This window comes from Ambystoma mexicanum, chromosome 5q (assembly GCF_040938575.1).
Source record: "Ambystoma mexicanum isolate Mex_15411 chromosome 5q, UKY_AmexF1_1, whole genome shotgun sequence".
Classification (NCBI taxonomy): Eukaryota; Metazoa; Chordata; class Amphibia; order Caudata; family Ambystomatidae; genus Ambystoma; species Ambystoma mexicanum.
The window spans coordinates 1,404,053,819-1,404,070,763 of record NC_090933.1 but is presented as its reverse complement, the minus strand read 5'-3'; the positions used below and the strand labels follow the sequence as shown (position 1 = coordinate 1,404,070,763).

Sequence of the window (16,945 nt, the reverse complement as noted above, 5' to 3'; positions counted from 1 at the left end):
CATTTTTAGAGGGAAGCAAGACTATTTTAAACATATATGGGCTGAGCCTGTTGATGCACTTTATTTACAGGTTGCCCAGGTGGGGGGATCCTCATACAGAATTGTGTCTGGTGGTAGGGACCCAGTATTTTGCCATTGTTTAACCCAACTTGTTTTCCCTCCTAGGTCTATTGTTGATTCACTTTACTATTTGATTTGTATGCCATTGAGACTGTCAGTAGTTGGTGCATTTTTTTGTGAAGAGTTAACTGTGGTACCACATAGACATTGTACATATTTATCATATTAGTATTGCCAGAGCACAAAGTGTGTTAGTGATTGTGTACATATTCTGAACCTTATTTATATAAAGGACTGTGTTATCACATAACATAGTGGGTGGACATTCCTTTGTGAGGGCTTGGGGATTACACTGTGCTTAAGAATCATCCTGCAGCACCTCCTGAGAGCTTAAGCCTTGATTGCCCGTCCAACGTTACCATATAGAGATTCTTGGCTGGGGTGCTCTATGCTTGTATTCTGCCATATAGAGAGCAGGTGTACAGATACACCCCCTCCAGTCTTTACAAAGAGGATAATCAATTACAGACTGCAGACCACTTTCATAGCAGGCCGGATGGGAGGGTTCTGAGAAATCTGCGGGAGAAGAATCCATAGAAAGAACATTACTAGGAAATAATTTCTCCTTTAATAGATTGTATTCTCCCGCAAATTCCTCATCAGATGGACTCCCAAAGCAGTACAGAGTGCGGAAGCGGGATGAAAGTCCTTAAACAAGGAAGCTCTTCAAAAGTGATCTGCCAATTCGAGCCTCTGAATTACGTGCTACATCCAGGTAGTAATGCTTGGTGACCATGTTGTTGACAACCACGTCACTGCTCGACACATTTCCCTTACTAATACACCCCTCTGCAATGCAGATGATGCTAGCATACCCCTAGTGGAATGTGCCCTGATGCCTAGTAGCAGTTCATTACCTGATCTCTGATAACAATCTGTAATGCAGAGAGTTATCCACCAGGAGAATATCTGTTTTGACACAGCCAGACCCTTCTTGGATTCCACTGTCCTAGCCACATTAAAACTGAGTGCCCTCTTTGAGTCCAATCTGTGCAGCCTCTCCTCATCTTTAGAAGGATAAGAGGAGGTTAAAAAAATGGCAAGTCAATGCTCTGGGACACGTGGAATTCATAGACCACTTTAGGTAGGAATTTGGGACGCACATTGAGTGAACTTTCCTCCTTGAAGAATCGCAGACAAGGCAGCTTGCAGGGTAACGCCTGCAGTTCACTCAAACGTCTTGCTGATGTTATTGCCACCAGGAAGCTGTTTTCAGGGTAAGTAGCCTGATAGTACATGAATGCATAGGCTCAAACATAGCTGCCATCAAGAATGTCAAAACTAAGTTTAAGTCCCAGTCTGGAACCACAAATGGGGCAGGTGGAAACCTATTTAGAAGGTCCTTCAGGAATTGGGTCATAACCGGCATTGTGAAGAAAGAACCTTGATCCAAAGACCTCTTAAAAACAGACCAAGCCACGAAGTAGCCTTTGACTGTACCAATCTGAAGGCCTCATGAGGCTAGCATAAAAGGAACTCCATCACTGTAGTGGTAGGTCAAGCTATATGCTCTATCCTTCACCATGCCTTGAATGTTCTCCATCTGCATGCTTACAGAGATCTCGCAGATGGTCTGCGTGCAGCCAGTAGTACCTCAATTATCTCTTCTGAGAGGTCCCAGTCATCATATCTCATCCTCTCAAGAGCCACGCATGTAGGTTGAAGGATTCCATGTTTGGGTGAAGACCAGATCTTTCGACTGGGATAGGGAGTCCGGCCATCGAGAGGCAACTAGAATGGTGGGCAGATGGTCAAGTTCAGGAGTTCCGAGTACCATGTTCTCCACGCCCAATCTGGGGCAATCAAGATCATGGTGGTTCGAAACCTCCTCAACCTCCTGAGAACCCGCGGGATGACAGGTATCGCAGGGAAGGCATAGTGGAGGTCAAGACCCACTCCACAAAGAAAGCATCCCCTAGTGCACCTGGGAATTCCCTCGAGGCAAACTGTCTGCACTTTGCGTTGGACCTCTTGGCAAACAGATCTGCTGTCGGGGTGCCCCAATGAGTGAAGATCTCCTCAAGAACTTCCTGGTACCCTTTTCCACTCATGTGAGAGTGTGCTTTGCCTGCTCAGAGCGTCCGCCTGCTTGTTCTCCATTCCTGCTAGATTAGATTTTTCTACTTGTATAGCGCATTTCACATGGAACCAAGCAGGTACTGCATCTGGGCACAGATGAAAAAGTAAGTTTATTTATGTATTTATTTATTTATGATTAATATGTTCATATCCATGACAGGCTTTACATATATACAACACAATCATCTTTCAATTCCTAACACCAGATCTAAACAATACGATTATCTTACATAAATACCATCAGATAACTCTTTTAAAATGTTTAAAATCAACTCATAAAATGTCTTCATGTGAAATATCAAATTAATATCATTCCCTTCCATCAGTCTTTGCCATATTATTTCTATCTTATCATCTAAACAGGAGTTCTTGTATCTTGTCAAATATTTTTCACGCAACTGATTGAGGCATTCACAGTAGCATATCAAATGTTTTGCAGTCTCAATATTTGCCATTCCACAAAATCTACATAATCTCAGCATTCTGTCACAAAAAGAACATCCAATTTCAAAATAGTAATGAGCTCATTGAGTGCAACAGAAATTTTTATCGCAGATCTTGTATTAATGAAAGCAACCAGCAGTGGTTAATTTTGCATTATGCAAAAACAATGCAGATTCTTTATTAATGATGGCTAGGCACCTAATTCTATTCAGAGCACGTAGGGTGAGTGTTCCATGCTCCTTTTATCTTAGAGTCAGCAGGAAATCCATTGTGTAGTGTAGCATCATTTGGGCAGCTAGATGTACAGCTGAAGCAGAGATCTGGTGCTCCAGCAACCAGAACAATAGTTGCAGCAGTACCCTACATAGGGGCAGGGACCGAACATACTCCTGTGTGTTGAGGTAGTGCATGGCCACTGTGTTGTTCGTCATAATGAGGACGTACATCCCCTTGATGGAGGGATCAAAGGCCATCAGGCCAACCTGACTGACCTGCAACTAGAGCCTGTTGACATGCCACCAGCATTCCACTGGTGATGGAAGGCCGCTCACCTGCAGGACCCCCCATTGAGTGCCCAAACCCTTTAATGACACATGCATGACCACCTGGGCTTGGGGCCACAGAGGCCAAAAGGGTTCCCCCATCCTCATGTTCTCTATGCTGGACCACCAAGACAGGTCGTTGGCCACTGACCTCAACACTTGAGAATTTCCTTCATGGCATCGAAGTACTGGAACCACTGATCCCTCAACAGCCATTGCAGGGATTGTACGCCCAGTCTGGCCTGTGGCACAAGAAACATGCAGGAAGTCCTGAGACCTAAGAGGAGGAGGAAGGAAGCCGCTTGGTAAAGTGTTGTGGCTCTAGAAGAGTGTATAACAAGGGGGGTGGTTACCGCCGTTTCAAAAGTTAAACCATTCTGAAAATGTGGAATGTAATATTTCGAAGGAACTGTAGTGATATTTGAAAGTAATCACCCTATTCCAAACCTGCAAGGACAAGGACTAGAACATGAACTCGCATTTCTCTATAGATAACAAAGCAGATTAAATCATTCTTTATGTACCCTTATTACTCAGGGAGCATGTGTTTATTTACATGTGATAAAAAAAGAAAAGAATCATATTCACATCTTTAGGCAGGACAGACTTTTTATGTTACAATTTGCCATAGTGTATAAAGCAACAAGATGCTAGACAATGTTAAACACTAGGATTGTCCATATGAAAGAAAAAACAGAGGTTCTATGTTTAAGCACTATAACCAACATTTACATTTTAGTTTCAGGTATAGCTCTTGTGCATGAACCTATCTGCAGAGGAGAGTTTGTTCCTAGTACAGCAAGCTAAACTTGTTTCTCCAACAAAAATCTATATATTGATATTACTCCTGTGATTTACTGACAGAGCTCCAATATTATCTAGTGCAATCCGACTATGTACTCATTGACCCATTTTTGAGAGAACTCATAACAAGTAAGATGCATTTGTGTTTTGTGGGCGCTGTAGTGGTAATGTAGTGTAATGAGGACGTACATCCCCTTGATGGAGGGATCAAAGGCCATCAGGCCAACCTGACTGACCTGCAACTAGAGCCTGTTGACATGCCACCAGCATTCCACTGGTGATGGAAGGCCGCTCACCTGCAGGACCCCCCATTGAGTGCCCAAACCCTTTAATGACACATGCATGACCACCTGGGCTTGGGGCCACAGAGGCCAAAAGGGTTCCCCATCCTCATGTTCTCTATGCTGGACCACCAAGACAGGTCGTTGGCCACTGACCTCAACACTTGAGAATTTCCTTCATGGCATCGAAGTACTGGAACCACTGATCCCTCAACAGCCATTGCAGGGATTGTACGCGCAGTCTGGCCTGTGGCACAAGAAACATGCAGGAAGTCCTGAGACCTAAGAGGAGGAGGAAGGAAGCCGCTTGGTAAAGTGTTGTGGCTCTAGAAGAGCTCTACTATTTTCCTGACACCAATGACTATTTCTTCAGGGGGGTGGAGGGGACAGCCTTCTCCACACATGTATCCATGGCTGAATTGGAGCTTCTCTGTTGGTGTGAGGTGGAACTTCTGGAAATTTAGGGAGAAGCCCAACTGTGAAGCAGAGAGCAGGTTTCCTCGAGCTGCGTCGATACCTGCTCCAGAGACCTTCCGTGGATCAGCCAGTCGTCCAGGCATGGGAATACATGAACACTGGATCTCCCGAGGTGCGCTGCCACAACTGCCATCAGCTTGGTAAAAACCCTGGGCGCTGAGGTTAATCCAAAGGGGAGCACCTTCAATTGATAATGAGTAATTTTTAAAAAATCGCCTGTGCCTCTGATGAATTGGCACATGAAAGCAAGTGTCCTGAAGGTCCAGCGACAGCAACCAGTCTTGAAGTTACAGAGCCTGGAGAATTTATTTTAATGTCACCATCCTGAACTTGTCTTTCCTCAGGATCTTGTTCAAGGCCCTGAGGTCCAGGATGGGATGCAGTCCTCCCCCTTTCTTGGGTACCAGAAAATACCAAGAGTACCAGCCTGATCATCTCAGTTTAGGTGGCACCTCTTCCACGGCACCCTTCAATAACAGGGCTCTCAGTTCTTTCTGGAGCTCCTGTTCTGGTGGCTGTTGAGGGCGAGGTGGTCTGTCTAGAGGCAAGGTGGTCTGTCTAGAGGCAATCTTAAAAATGGTAGACAGAGCTGCAGGTCCCAGGTGTCAGAGGTTATCTCCTTCCACCTGACCAGGTGCTCGTAAATTATCACTCCAAAAGGGGAAATATGTTGGGAGAACTCAAATCGACTTAGTGGGAGCCGCCGCCCCTGCCGCTGATGCAGTCTCCTAGCCCCTAGAGGCCACTCTACCTTGTCCGTGATTCAAGAGACGCCCCTGAACTTGCCTGGCTTGCAGAAGCTGTGCCCTCTTTCCTAACAGAATGTATTACCTGTAGCCTCTTTGCCTGGAGAAGAAGCTGAAAGATTGCTTTGCAGGTTGCTGCACAGCTAAGCCCAGCAACCAATTCAGAGTCCTTGAATTTCTCCAAGGATTCATAGGCCTTTGAGCCGAACAGGTGCTCACTGTAGAAAGCTATGTACATAGGTTTTGCTTGGACTTTTGTTGAGAAACCTGAACTGCGGATGTCCCATTGCATGGCCAACACAATCTGCAGTGTCCCGACTGCAGCTCTTCGCATGCCACCTCCTTGTCATTGTCAACGTTCTGCATGAAATCATCCCTCATTTCACCAGCTGGAAGGTGTTCTGCAGCATCCGCTATGAGTCTCCACAGCTTGTGAGAGTACTTTGTGAATGCGCATGATGCATTTGCTGCCTTCAGGGCCATGCTACCTGCAGCAAAGATCTTTTTGGCCAGGGCATCCATCTTCTTGGATTCCCTATCTGTAGGCAGGTTAGAGGAGGATATGGAGGGTCTAGAACTCACTGTAGCGGTTTGCACCACTAGGCCTGGTGTTGGAAGACAGAAAAGGCAAATCCCTCCTAGATGGCTGGTGAGTTTTGTATCCAGAGCTGGTGTGGAGCAGGGCAACGTTGTACTGGGGCCTGAGATTGCTGTGTAAAAAGGTAATGCCCTTTCTGTTTGCTGTCCCTTATATAAGATGTCTGTTAGATCATAGGCTGACAGGGGTTTTGCTAATATGCCTAGACCCAAAGGCCTCTACTTCCCTCTCCACAGTCATTTTGTACTGTGCATTAGGGTGATCATAAGGGCCGGCCTGTTGAGGATCTAGATCAGGAGATGTGTCTAGCCCACTTACGTCATGTAGCCCTTCAGCTACAGAGAACATAAATGAGCAGTGCTTTCTTTGTTGTTAACCGGGGTCCTGGTTCTAGAAAGTAGAATCAATATAGGAAAAAGGAGAAAAACCAGGCTGTCAGCCCCTTTAGACGCTCAAGGGTGAGAACCTATTGGCAACTAGAGATTATTCAACTAGCTAATGAGGATCACACTCATAATCGTACTGATAAAACAAAGTTTAATTCAAACAAACATAGTGTTAAAATGTATACAACAACAGCACAGCAGGTCACTGTTGTCAACCATTCAGACAAGGGTTTACGTATCATGTCCTTAGATGTTGAATCAAAAAATATAGATCAATGTGTAAATAACAATTCTAAACACATTCCACTGCCCTTCAGCTACATAAAGCAAATCTGCATGGTCAGTGAAAAAAATAATCTCCTCCAGTCACCCCACCCATATGCTCGAAGCCAAAAAGCACTTGGTCCCGTTCCTCATCGTAAATCGACCTCACTGAGTCTTAAAATGTCAATCGGGATTCGGGGATACAGGACCGTTTGACTGTTAGTGTCAATGGCGTCATTTCCACCAGGACTATCGGCACCAGTCCCTCGGGCCCTTTGGCGCTAGGGTTGGTTTGCAGGTCTTTGTGGTCGAGCATGAGGGAGTAGGACCAGACTTGGTAAGCTTGGCGCTGGTACCTGCGGGTGCAAGTTGGGCTGTATTGGCCTTCAGCGTTGAGACCAGAGTTGTACCTGCTGTGGCCGTTTTAAACATCTGTGATATTTGCTTGTTGAATGCCTCCCACTCTTCCTTCCACGTGCCTGGGTCGGGCAGACCTTACTGCAATCCTCCAATGAATCGCAGTCTTGACTGTGTCGATGGCGTCTTTTTTTCTTATGGGACGACGGGGAGGATAAATGGCTTCGCGAGTGTGAACGGTTCTTCGCCTTCTTATATCGCCTGTCTGCCTTTTTGGGCATGGGGCCTTCAGTCTCTTGTCCCGGCGACATGACGGTGGACCATGCTGTACACTTTGATGGAGGCTGCGCAAGCACTAATTTAGCCGATCATTCCCTATGGGTTTTTGGATTCATTTGCTGACCGAGCCGCACTCTTTGATATTGATCTTTTCCTAGACACCACACGCAGATGCCATGCAGGTCAGTGATTGACATCTGAGAGTGGCAGTCCTGGCAAAACTTGAATCCTGAAGCCTTAGGAGGCACTTATCGACGCTGATATTCTGAGTACCCCTAGACAACCCCTTAGCATCTGTCCCAGCCTATGGACTCATTTCTGATGCAATGTACACTTCCTCACACAAGCCCACCTTTACTGTAGAGAATTGGTGAAGCTGAAAGCTTACTTTAAAAAGGTGTAGCATCTCTGAAGAGATTGTCCATAAAGGTGACAATATGTACATATTCTTTTATACACTGGATACTTACCAACTTGAAACTTTGTTCAACACACAAGCAACCCAATATCCCCACAGTTACAGGGAACATACAGCCGTTGGACTTAGTGAAATGTGCACAGAATACAGATACAGTTACTACTCACCTCGTTGAGAAATGAATGTCACATTGTACATGTAAACATGATCAATATATGCCCTGGTTACGCTGACTGCATCTGGTTTAATAGACCACAGGGCATTCAAGGCATCCTGAACTTCACCTTCAGTGGCTTCTGACGAGAGTGGAACTAAAAATGAAAATCAAATTGATAATCAAATAGACATTAAAAAAGGCTGAATGTATACAAACAATGTTTATGATGTCTTATAGTGACAATCCATGAAATGGCGTTCTACATGAGATGTATCTTTCTTTTAACAAGCTGACAGTAGTGGCGTGTTCATTCACTAGTTAACCTGAAGTCAAAACCTCATCAACAAGGTTTAAGTTACTTGCCTGTAACTATTGTTCTGAAGCATGGGTCTGGCATGAAATCACATGCTCATGAGCTGGGAATCCTTGGTAAAAGAAAAAACTGTTTCACTTGAAAACTGTATTGCTCCTCCAAACCAATCACTGTCCTCTAGGTCATATTGCCCCATCGAATGACAGTCCTCTGTCTAAGCTCCACCCCTGGTGGCCTTCTTCAGAATTGGTAAGCACGTAAAGTGGCAATATGAACCAAGAAGAGCCACAGAGGGGAAGGAGGGAGGGTTTGCATGTGAACCCATGCCAGACCCATGCTGGAGAACAATAGTTACAGGTAAGTTACTTTAACCTTCTCCAGCATATGGTCTGGCATGGATTCACATGCTCATGAATAACGATTACACAGCAGTACATGCACACAACCACAGGAGGTGGCAAGGCTCACCAGAAGTAACAAACACTCACTCCTGGAACAGACTCACCTCAAGTGAACAGGTTACGTAGCACCGCTTGGCAGACTCGGGGCTCCTTCATGGAATCCTTGCTAATGCAGTAGAACCTCATGAAGATGTGTATAGACCTCCACGCAGCAGCCCTGCAGAAGTCGAGTGGGGGGACACCAGAGAGAAACGCCATCGCTGCTGGCATAGCACTGGTGGAGTGAGCTCTCGGCTGGCCGGCAGCTAGCCAGTCATTGACAGTGCATGATGCAGACGAAGAGCCACCTGGAGATGGAAGCCTTCAACAAGGCCTATCCATGATTCACAGGTCCAAAACTGACGAACAGCTGAGAAGTCTTCCAAAAGTTTTTCGTACGTGCCACGTAAAACTTCAAGGCATGAGCAACGTCAAGAGAATGCAAGGACCACTCCGCTGGTGACGACAGATTCGGGAAGATGACGGGCAACACCAAAGGCTTGTTGAGGTGGTTCTCTGATGGCACCTTCGGCATAAAGGTGGGCTGTGTAGGCAATAGCACCTTAGAAGTATGGAAGGACAAGTATGGTTGCTTGAACGACAGGGCCTGTATCTCCCCAATCCAACTGGCTGAGGTGATCGCCACGAGGAAAGCCGTCTTCCACGATAGAAACTTGAGCAGAGCCTGATGCATCGGCTCAAAGGGAGCCCCCATGAGGTTAGTCAAAATCACATTGAGTTCCGAAGCGGAGGCAGGAGCCTTCACCGGTGGTAAAGTCCTGAAAAGTCCTTTGAGGAACTCCTCGATGAGTCTGTGCGACCGCAGAGAAGGCATACCCGGTGCCCTGGTGTAACGGGATATGGCAGCCACGTGCACCTTGATAGAAGCATGAGCCAGTCCAGCCTTGGGCAAGGAAAGTAGGTATGATGAGTGCTGTGGGGCAGTAACACGCAGATGGGTAATCTTCTGAGCTGGGCAGCACACAGAGAAACGCTTCCACTTATGGCCATAGCACGTCAACATTGAAGAGGCAATGGTTTTGGCCCGGATGTCCTTACAATCCACAGGTAAAGAATAATGTCCAAACTCTAGGGCTGCAGGAGCCAGGCCCTGAGGTTCAGCGACGATGGGATGTAGCAGGTCTGGATACCAGATTTTCTGTGGCCATGCCAGAACGACGAGTATCATCCTGCAGTGACACTGTCTGATTGTGTTGATCACACATAGCAGGAGTGGGAACGGAGGAAAGGTGTATATGAAATGTCCCTCCCATGGGAACGAGAATGCATCCCCCATGCTCCTCGGCTGTGGGAACCTGCTAGTGAACTTCTGACACTTGGAATTCATCACTGTCGCGAAAGGGTCAATCTGGGGTTGGCCCCATTCATGGAATAGAAGATCCACTTGGTCCTAGCGAAGCTCCCGCTCATGGCAAGAACATAGCTCCCTGCTTAGTGAGACTGCAATGGTGTTCTTGGTGCCCGCCAGGTGCAAAGGGAAGAGAAACATGTCCGGACGAATGGCCCAGTGCTACAGATCCTGGGCCTCCCTGTAGATAGCCGGAGAGCGCGCCCCGCTCTGCTTTCAGATGTAGACCACAGTAATGGTGTTGTCCATGAAGATCCTCACCACCTTGCCCCTCAACGACGGCAGGACCTGAGGGCCCAGAAGACGCCCCGAAGCTCCAGGACGTTGATGTGAAGGGTCTTTTCTTCTGGCAGCGAGAGGCCTCGGGCCTGAAACTGTCCGGTATGAGCTCCCCAACCTTCCATAGAAGATTTTGTGGTGACTGTTTCCTGGCAAGGAGGGACTTGGAATGGGTCCCCTTGCATGAGAAGGGAGCGCACTCACGACCACTGTATTGCTCGTCAGAACTCCTCGTTGAGGGGGATCTTGTCCATCCAGGATCCTGAGACTTGCAGCCACCTCGCATCCGGAAACTAATGTAGAGGCCTCATCTGTAGTCTACAAACGAGGACAAAGTTGATGCAGGAGGACATCATGCCCAACAGCGACTTGACGGCTCGCGCAGTAGCCGACCGTGCCGACGGCAGGCGCTGCACCATCCCTAGGTTGGCTACCACCATCTCTTCTGAGGGAGATGCTAGTCAAGCCACTGTGTTGCGTCGTGCTCCCAGAAACAGAGTGTTCTGCGATGGCTCCAAGCAGGACTTTGGATAATCCCAGATCCGTCAGCAAATGCACAGTAATTGCTGTGTGCTGGCTCGCCAGAGCATGGGAGCGGGATCGAACTAGCCAATCGTCCAGGTAAGGGTAGACGTGGATGCCCTTAAGATGAAGATGCACTGCCACCGGAGCCAAGCACTTCGTGAACACCATCAGGGCCGATTTCAGGCTGAAGGGAAGTGCCTTGAACTAATAGTGCCGCCCTTGGGCCACAAACCACAGGAACTTGCAGTGCTTCTGATGGTTGGGGAGGTTGAAGTAGGTGTCTTCCATGTTCAGAGACGCCAGGTAGTTGCCTTCCTCCAGTTGGCTGAGCACGTGCTGAAACGCGACAATCCTGAACTTCTGGGACTTCAGGTACGTGTTGACCTGTCACAGGTCCAGGATCGGCCTCCACACTCCTGTCAACTTTCGGACCAGAAAGTATCTGGAGTACACCCCGGAGCCCTGGAGTTGCTGGGGAGCGGATTGTATCGCCCACTTTTTTTTATCATGACTTAGAACTCCTGCAACAGCTGTGCCTAATGCTTTTCGTGTCGAGCTACAGGGGGAATACAAGGACACCTGTGTTGGAACTCCAAGGTATGCCTGTTAGGCAGAAATACAAGCAGTACCCTTTGGGAACACTACACACAATTAAGACTGCAGGTGTAAGCACAATCTCACCTTTGGTATAAGTCTGTACTGCACAGTTTTGTGGAAGCAGGGCTGAGCAACCAGGCTTATCTCCGAAGCAAAGCTCCTACCTCTGGTCTTGAGACATAAGCTTTTAGACAGTTGGTCTGAAAGACTCTGGGAGCCTCCTTAGGATTGCCTAAGTCCACCAGATAGTTGACCTCTCCAAGTTTTTCCACAACCTTGAAGGGTCCTATCCATTTGTCCTGGAACACCCTCTGCCTTGTAGGTACCATAACTAAAACTTGCTGTTCTTGAGTAAACTCAACCATGTAGGCCTTCTGGTCATGCCAATGCTTCACCAGAGCCTGACCTGCTTTCAAGTTATCTGATGCTTCTGCCATCATGTGTAACATTCTCCTCCGGAGACCTATCACATAGTCAATGACTCTTACTGGCTTGGGGGAAGGAGCACTCTCCAACCCCTCCTTAATTAGGGCCAAGGGACCTCTAACTGGATGGCCGTAGAGAAGCTTAAAGGGACAAAATCCAACTCCCTCCTGAGGGACTTCTCTATAAGCAAATAGAAGGCATGGCAGTAGAAGGTCCCGATTTCTCCTAAGGGGTTCCTCTAAAGCACCTATCATGCTCTTCATAGTACGGTTAAACCTCTCTACCAACCCATTTGTCTGGGGATTGTATGTAGTTAAGAACTTGTAAGTCACTCCACAGTTCTTCCACATGTCTTCATGTAGTGGGACATACAATTGGAACCCCTGTCAGAGATGACTTCCTTAGGAAAACCTACCCTGGTTAAAATACCAAGAAAGGACTTAGCAACAGTCTGAGCTGTAACAGTCCTCATAGGTATGGCTTCAGGGTATCTAGTAGCATGGTCTACTACAACCAGGATAAACCTGTTGCCTGAAGAGGTTGGAGGGTCTAAGGGACCAACAATGTCGATTCCTACCCTCTCAAAAGGGACTCCCACCACTGGGAGAGGCACCAAGGGTGCCATATTCTTGGCTCCACCATTGCCAGATGTCTGACAAGTGTGACAGCTCCTACAGAATTTATCTACATCAGACCCCAACTTAGGCCAGTAGAAATAAAGAGAAAGCCTTTCCTTAGTCTTCTTGAAGCTTAAGTGACCAGCCAAAAGAGTCTCGTGGGCTAACTGTAGGAACTGGTGTCTAGTCTCTAGAGGCACTACAAATATCCTGTAGTCCCATGGGATAGACTCAGTGGGTTAACTGTAGAAGAGGCCATCTTCTGGTGGTCTGAAGGATCCAGATCTCCAACAGGGGGGAAGGTCTTCTTCCAGCTCTGAATCTTCAGCAGCTGATTCAACCAGTCCTGGTTGTTCCTCACACTCAGCTTCAGCTGGTGGAGTCGTCACAGGTGTGACTTTGGACAGTCCTTTCGGGGATGTCCTTGCAGGTACCACAGGAGTGCTTGTTCGCTTTTTCTTGGAGTTTTTAGGTTTCCCCTTTTCCTCCTTTTTCTTTGAAATAGCAGTCAGTATATCCTGTGGACTGGGGGTTATAGTTTCCTCCTATAATTTCCCCTAGAGATCCTTTTAAGGTACTCTCTCTGGCCTTCCATGTCTGCTCCTGTTTCCTTTTGCTAGGAGGCCTGGGGGTGCTTGATACAACTCCAAGAGTTTTTAAGCCATTCCTCAACAGGACTATCCCAGGTACTTATCGCTTCACACTAACAGGTTATCTTGACAGTCATGTCATTGCACTGGATGAGAGCTGGTAACTGTGGAAGCATTTGGACAAGGCCTCCAGCAAGCATAGTGAGGTATTTGGGTGCATTAGCAACATCCTCAACCTTGAAAAAAGATTCATCCACTACAGTAATGCTGGCCCAAGTGTCTCTGATAGCAGGGGTCTCCTGACCATTCACAAGTACACTGTCTTTGTAATATTCTTTGGTGTTGTCTGGGATGGAATTATAGACATCTAAGTTCTGTTGTTCCCACAGACCCAGTGACACTAAAGAAACACTGGCTGAGATTCTCATGGGTTCTTCAGCCAGTTGGTCCACTTGCCATTTGAACTTCTTCCTCTGGGGAGAAGGCTAAGGAGACAGTGTGGATCCCTGAAGGTTTACCCTTAAATCTGGGATCCCCTTTCACATGGTCAGTTGACCCACAAGCAAAATATTTCCCAAATGTTTTGATAAATGGGGGTCTGGCCTGACCTCCCTCTGGTTTAGCACCAGAGGTTTTACTAGCCTGATTCGGTTTCCCAGGTGGCTTACCCTTCTTATGTTTATGGCCCTCTTTTGGATTGGAGGTATTGGAATTCTCTTTGTTATCTTTCTTGTGCTGTTTTCCCTCATCCTTCTTCTGAGTAGCCCCAGAATCCTTGTGAGTAGCCCTGTTGGCAACCCACAAGTCAGCAGCCTTTGCTAACTTCTTTGGATCAATTTTCTTGGAATCAGCCAAGTGCTGTCTGAGCTCAGGAGAGCAGGCATCATAGATAGACTCTAACATGAACAAATTTCTCATACCTTCATAAGTGTTAACTCTGTAACCCTTAACCCAACCATCTAAGTTTTTCAAACATTCACAGACCCAGGTATCCCAAGGGGCACCATCATACTTTTTGAGGTTCCTAAACCTGTTAAGATACTGAGAAGGAGTTTTCCCAAACCTAGCTATCACAGCCAGTTTCACATCTTCATACTCCATCCTATTTCCCCCACCTCCATTACAGCATCAGTTTCAACCTTGGGTAGCCTAGACAAAAGCCAATGAATCAGCTGACTCCCTGAATCCCATAGTTATATTTAAAAGCAGCCAACCAATCCAAAATATCAAGCTTAACCTCATACATAATTACTGCATCTTTGGGCATGTAAGGCCTCTTAGGACTGGAAGACCTAGAAGACTCGGGGAGAGAACCATTCTCAAGAGACAATTTCTTCATTTCAAGAGCATGTTGCAATTCCATTTCACTTAGTTTAAGTTCTTGATGTTTACTTTCAGTTTGTGCTTGGAGCCTGTTGAACTCTAACTCAAGTCTCATCTTCTCCAGAGAGTCAAACTCTGAACTCAGTGCTGGACCTGGTAGGGTCCCTGTGGCTAAAGGTTGAGGCCTAAGAGCAGGTAGAGGTGCAGTAGGGCCTACATATTGAGACTCCTCTGCCTCTTCTAACTCATCAATAACATTTGAGTTGGACTCTGAAACATTATCATCCTCATCATCATTTGCCACATTTGCTGCAGTAGTAGGTGTTCTTAGACTTTGAAATTCCAACAATCTTTCTATCAATTAATTATTTTTGCCTTTAACAGTGAGGTTCCTAGTTTTACACATTTCCTTTAGTTGATCAACTGTTAAAATGACTAGGGCCTCCTGTCTGTAGCTATCCATATCAGGCATGATAAAACAATTGCCTTTCTAGTGGTGCTTAGCCTTGTGAACGTTATTTGAACAACAGTAAGAGCATCACTCACAATGTAACAACTATACTTCATCCTCACCACTTGCCACCAGTGTTAGGCAGAATTACATGCAGTACCCTTTGGGAACACTACACACAATTAAGACTACAGGTGTAAGCACAATCTCACCTTTGGTATAAGTCTGTACTACACAGTTTTGTGGTTTCAGGGCTGAGCAGCCAGGCTTATCTCAAGAGGGATGTGAGTGTACAAGGTGTTACACAAAGGACTTGCAATCACAGTGGTTCAAACAAACACTTACTCAAGGTTTCTTGGTAAAACAATATTAATTTATTTACACAGTCATTTAGAAAACATTCCACTAGTAATAAGCAGCTAAATATCACACTATAATACACTCCAGTACCAAACCAATACTTTTCTGAACAAGTTAGGATCCCCAGAATTGAGAGCAAAATAGCACTTCAATAACTTTAACAATTCGACTAAAAGACACTAGTTATAAGAATTAAATACAATTACTTTCTTAGGCAGGGCAAATAGTTTCATTTCACTACAAGAGGAAGTTCAATTGAATAGGCCTGTGCCAAAGTCAATGGATCAGTGTCTTGGATAGGATAGCACAGTTCTGGTAGTAAATGGTTAAGTCTATGCCAATGTTCTGAGAAGTAGTTTGCACGAAAAAGAGTTATATGTCGGATTAGGAGCGAACAAGACTCAGAGTTGGGAAAGTTTCACAAACTTTTGCTGCGGCAGAGAGGATTTCTCAACCGCGTTTGCACAGTACCTTGGTAATGAAGAAAAGCTGTAGCTGAGGCAATTGTTCCCGGCAGTTCCTGGAGATCTCGCTGTTCCTGGGCCTCAGTCGTGGGGACAAGAGGGAGGACGTCGAGAGGTTCCTGTACTGCACGGAGACGGTTCCACAAGCTTGGCAAAACGTCGGTTTAAGGTGCGAGTGCCTTAAAGTCCACAAACTGGTATCCTTCTCACTGGCTATGCGGTTTTCAACAGCACTCAGAAGAAAATTCGACCAGTATGGAGATGGTTTCCAGGTGGCTTGCGAGTTGATTGTTCCCACCAGCTCAAGGGAAGAAGTCGTCCTTGAAGGGGCTTCTCTGTCCAGGGAGTTCCAGGCTATTCGGACCTGCAGCAGGGCTTCACCGGGCAAACCAACGGTCCAGGCGTTGCAGCAGTCGTCTTCCTTCAGCTCGTCTTCGGTTCTTTCGTTCCAGTGGTCGACTCTACCTTCCAAGTCCCAGAGACCTGCCTTTTAAACAGTTTTCTCCCATTCATTCAGCCTAGCTGCCACTCACCCAGCAGGGTGGCTGTCCTTGCCAGGCACAGTCAGCCAGCCAATCATGCCAAGGTGCATTCAGGTCTCCTAGGATACTAAACACAAGGAGTTTCAGTCACCTCCCTCGCTTCCTGTCCACCCCAGACACTCAGGCGCCAGAGGTGGTCTTCAGGACTGAAGCCCGCCAAAGGCAAATGAACAAAAGGACCAAACCTGGTGTCCTAGAGTCAAACACTAGAAGGACCTTTCCAAAAAGAAATGGTGAAAAAAGTTGGTCAGAACCTGTTTTCTCAGAGGGGGCTCAACGCCATCTTGGAAAACATGGCTCCGGTGGATTTTAGCTACCGGAGCGTTTAAACGGGTCACGGTCGGGAAAATCATGGTAATGCCACCAGCCATTCTGAGAGGAAAGGGTAGCATCTGAGTGCTACATGAGTTTTCTAGGCATAGGGAATACTAGGTATTCCCTCCAGCACTCTGCTGTAAGGCAGTGTGTGCTGGGTCTAGCAATTTAAAAATACTAGCAAACACAATTTAACTTTACATTCACTGGGAGACAGTAGTCAGTCCCAGAGAAGGTATTTAAACCTTTGGGAAGTCTGAAAGACATCCCTGTGCCACTGCACTGAGGGTGCTGTGTGACGCACAAGAAAAGATGATGCCTATGTAGTTGTCTAAAACTCCATATCCAAAGAACACAAAAGTAAAACACACATCAAAATACA

At 46.6% G+C, this 16,945-nt stretch overlaps 1 protein-coding gene across 1 annotated transcript in view; it reads right to left on the bottom strand.

Annotated features, from left to right (window-relative positions):
- Positions 1–16,945, bottom strand: part of LOC138498459 (fibrocystin-L-like) — a 1,772,245-nt gene that overhangs the window by 1,094,058 nt on the left and 661,242 nt on the right. Inside the window, exon 18 of the mRNA XM_069622209.1 lies at positions 7,963–8,106. Coding sequence (XP_069478310.1) covers positions 7,963–8,106 — 144 coding nt within the window. The remainder of the gene's footprint in view (positions 1–7,962; positions 8,107–16,945) is intronic.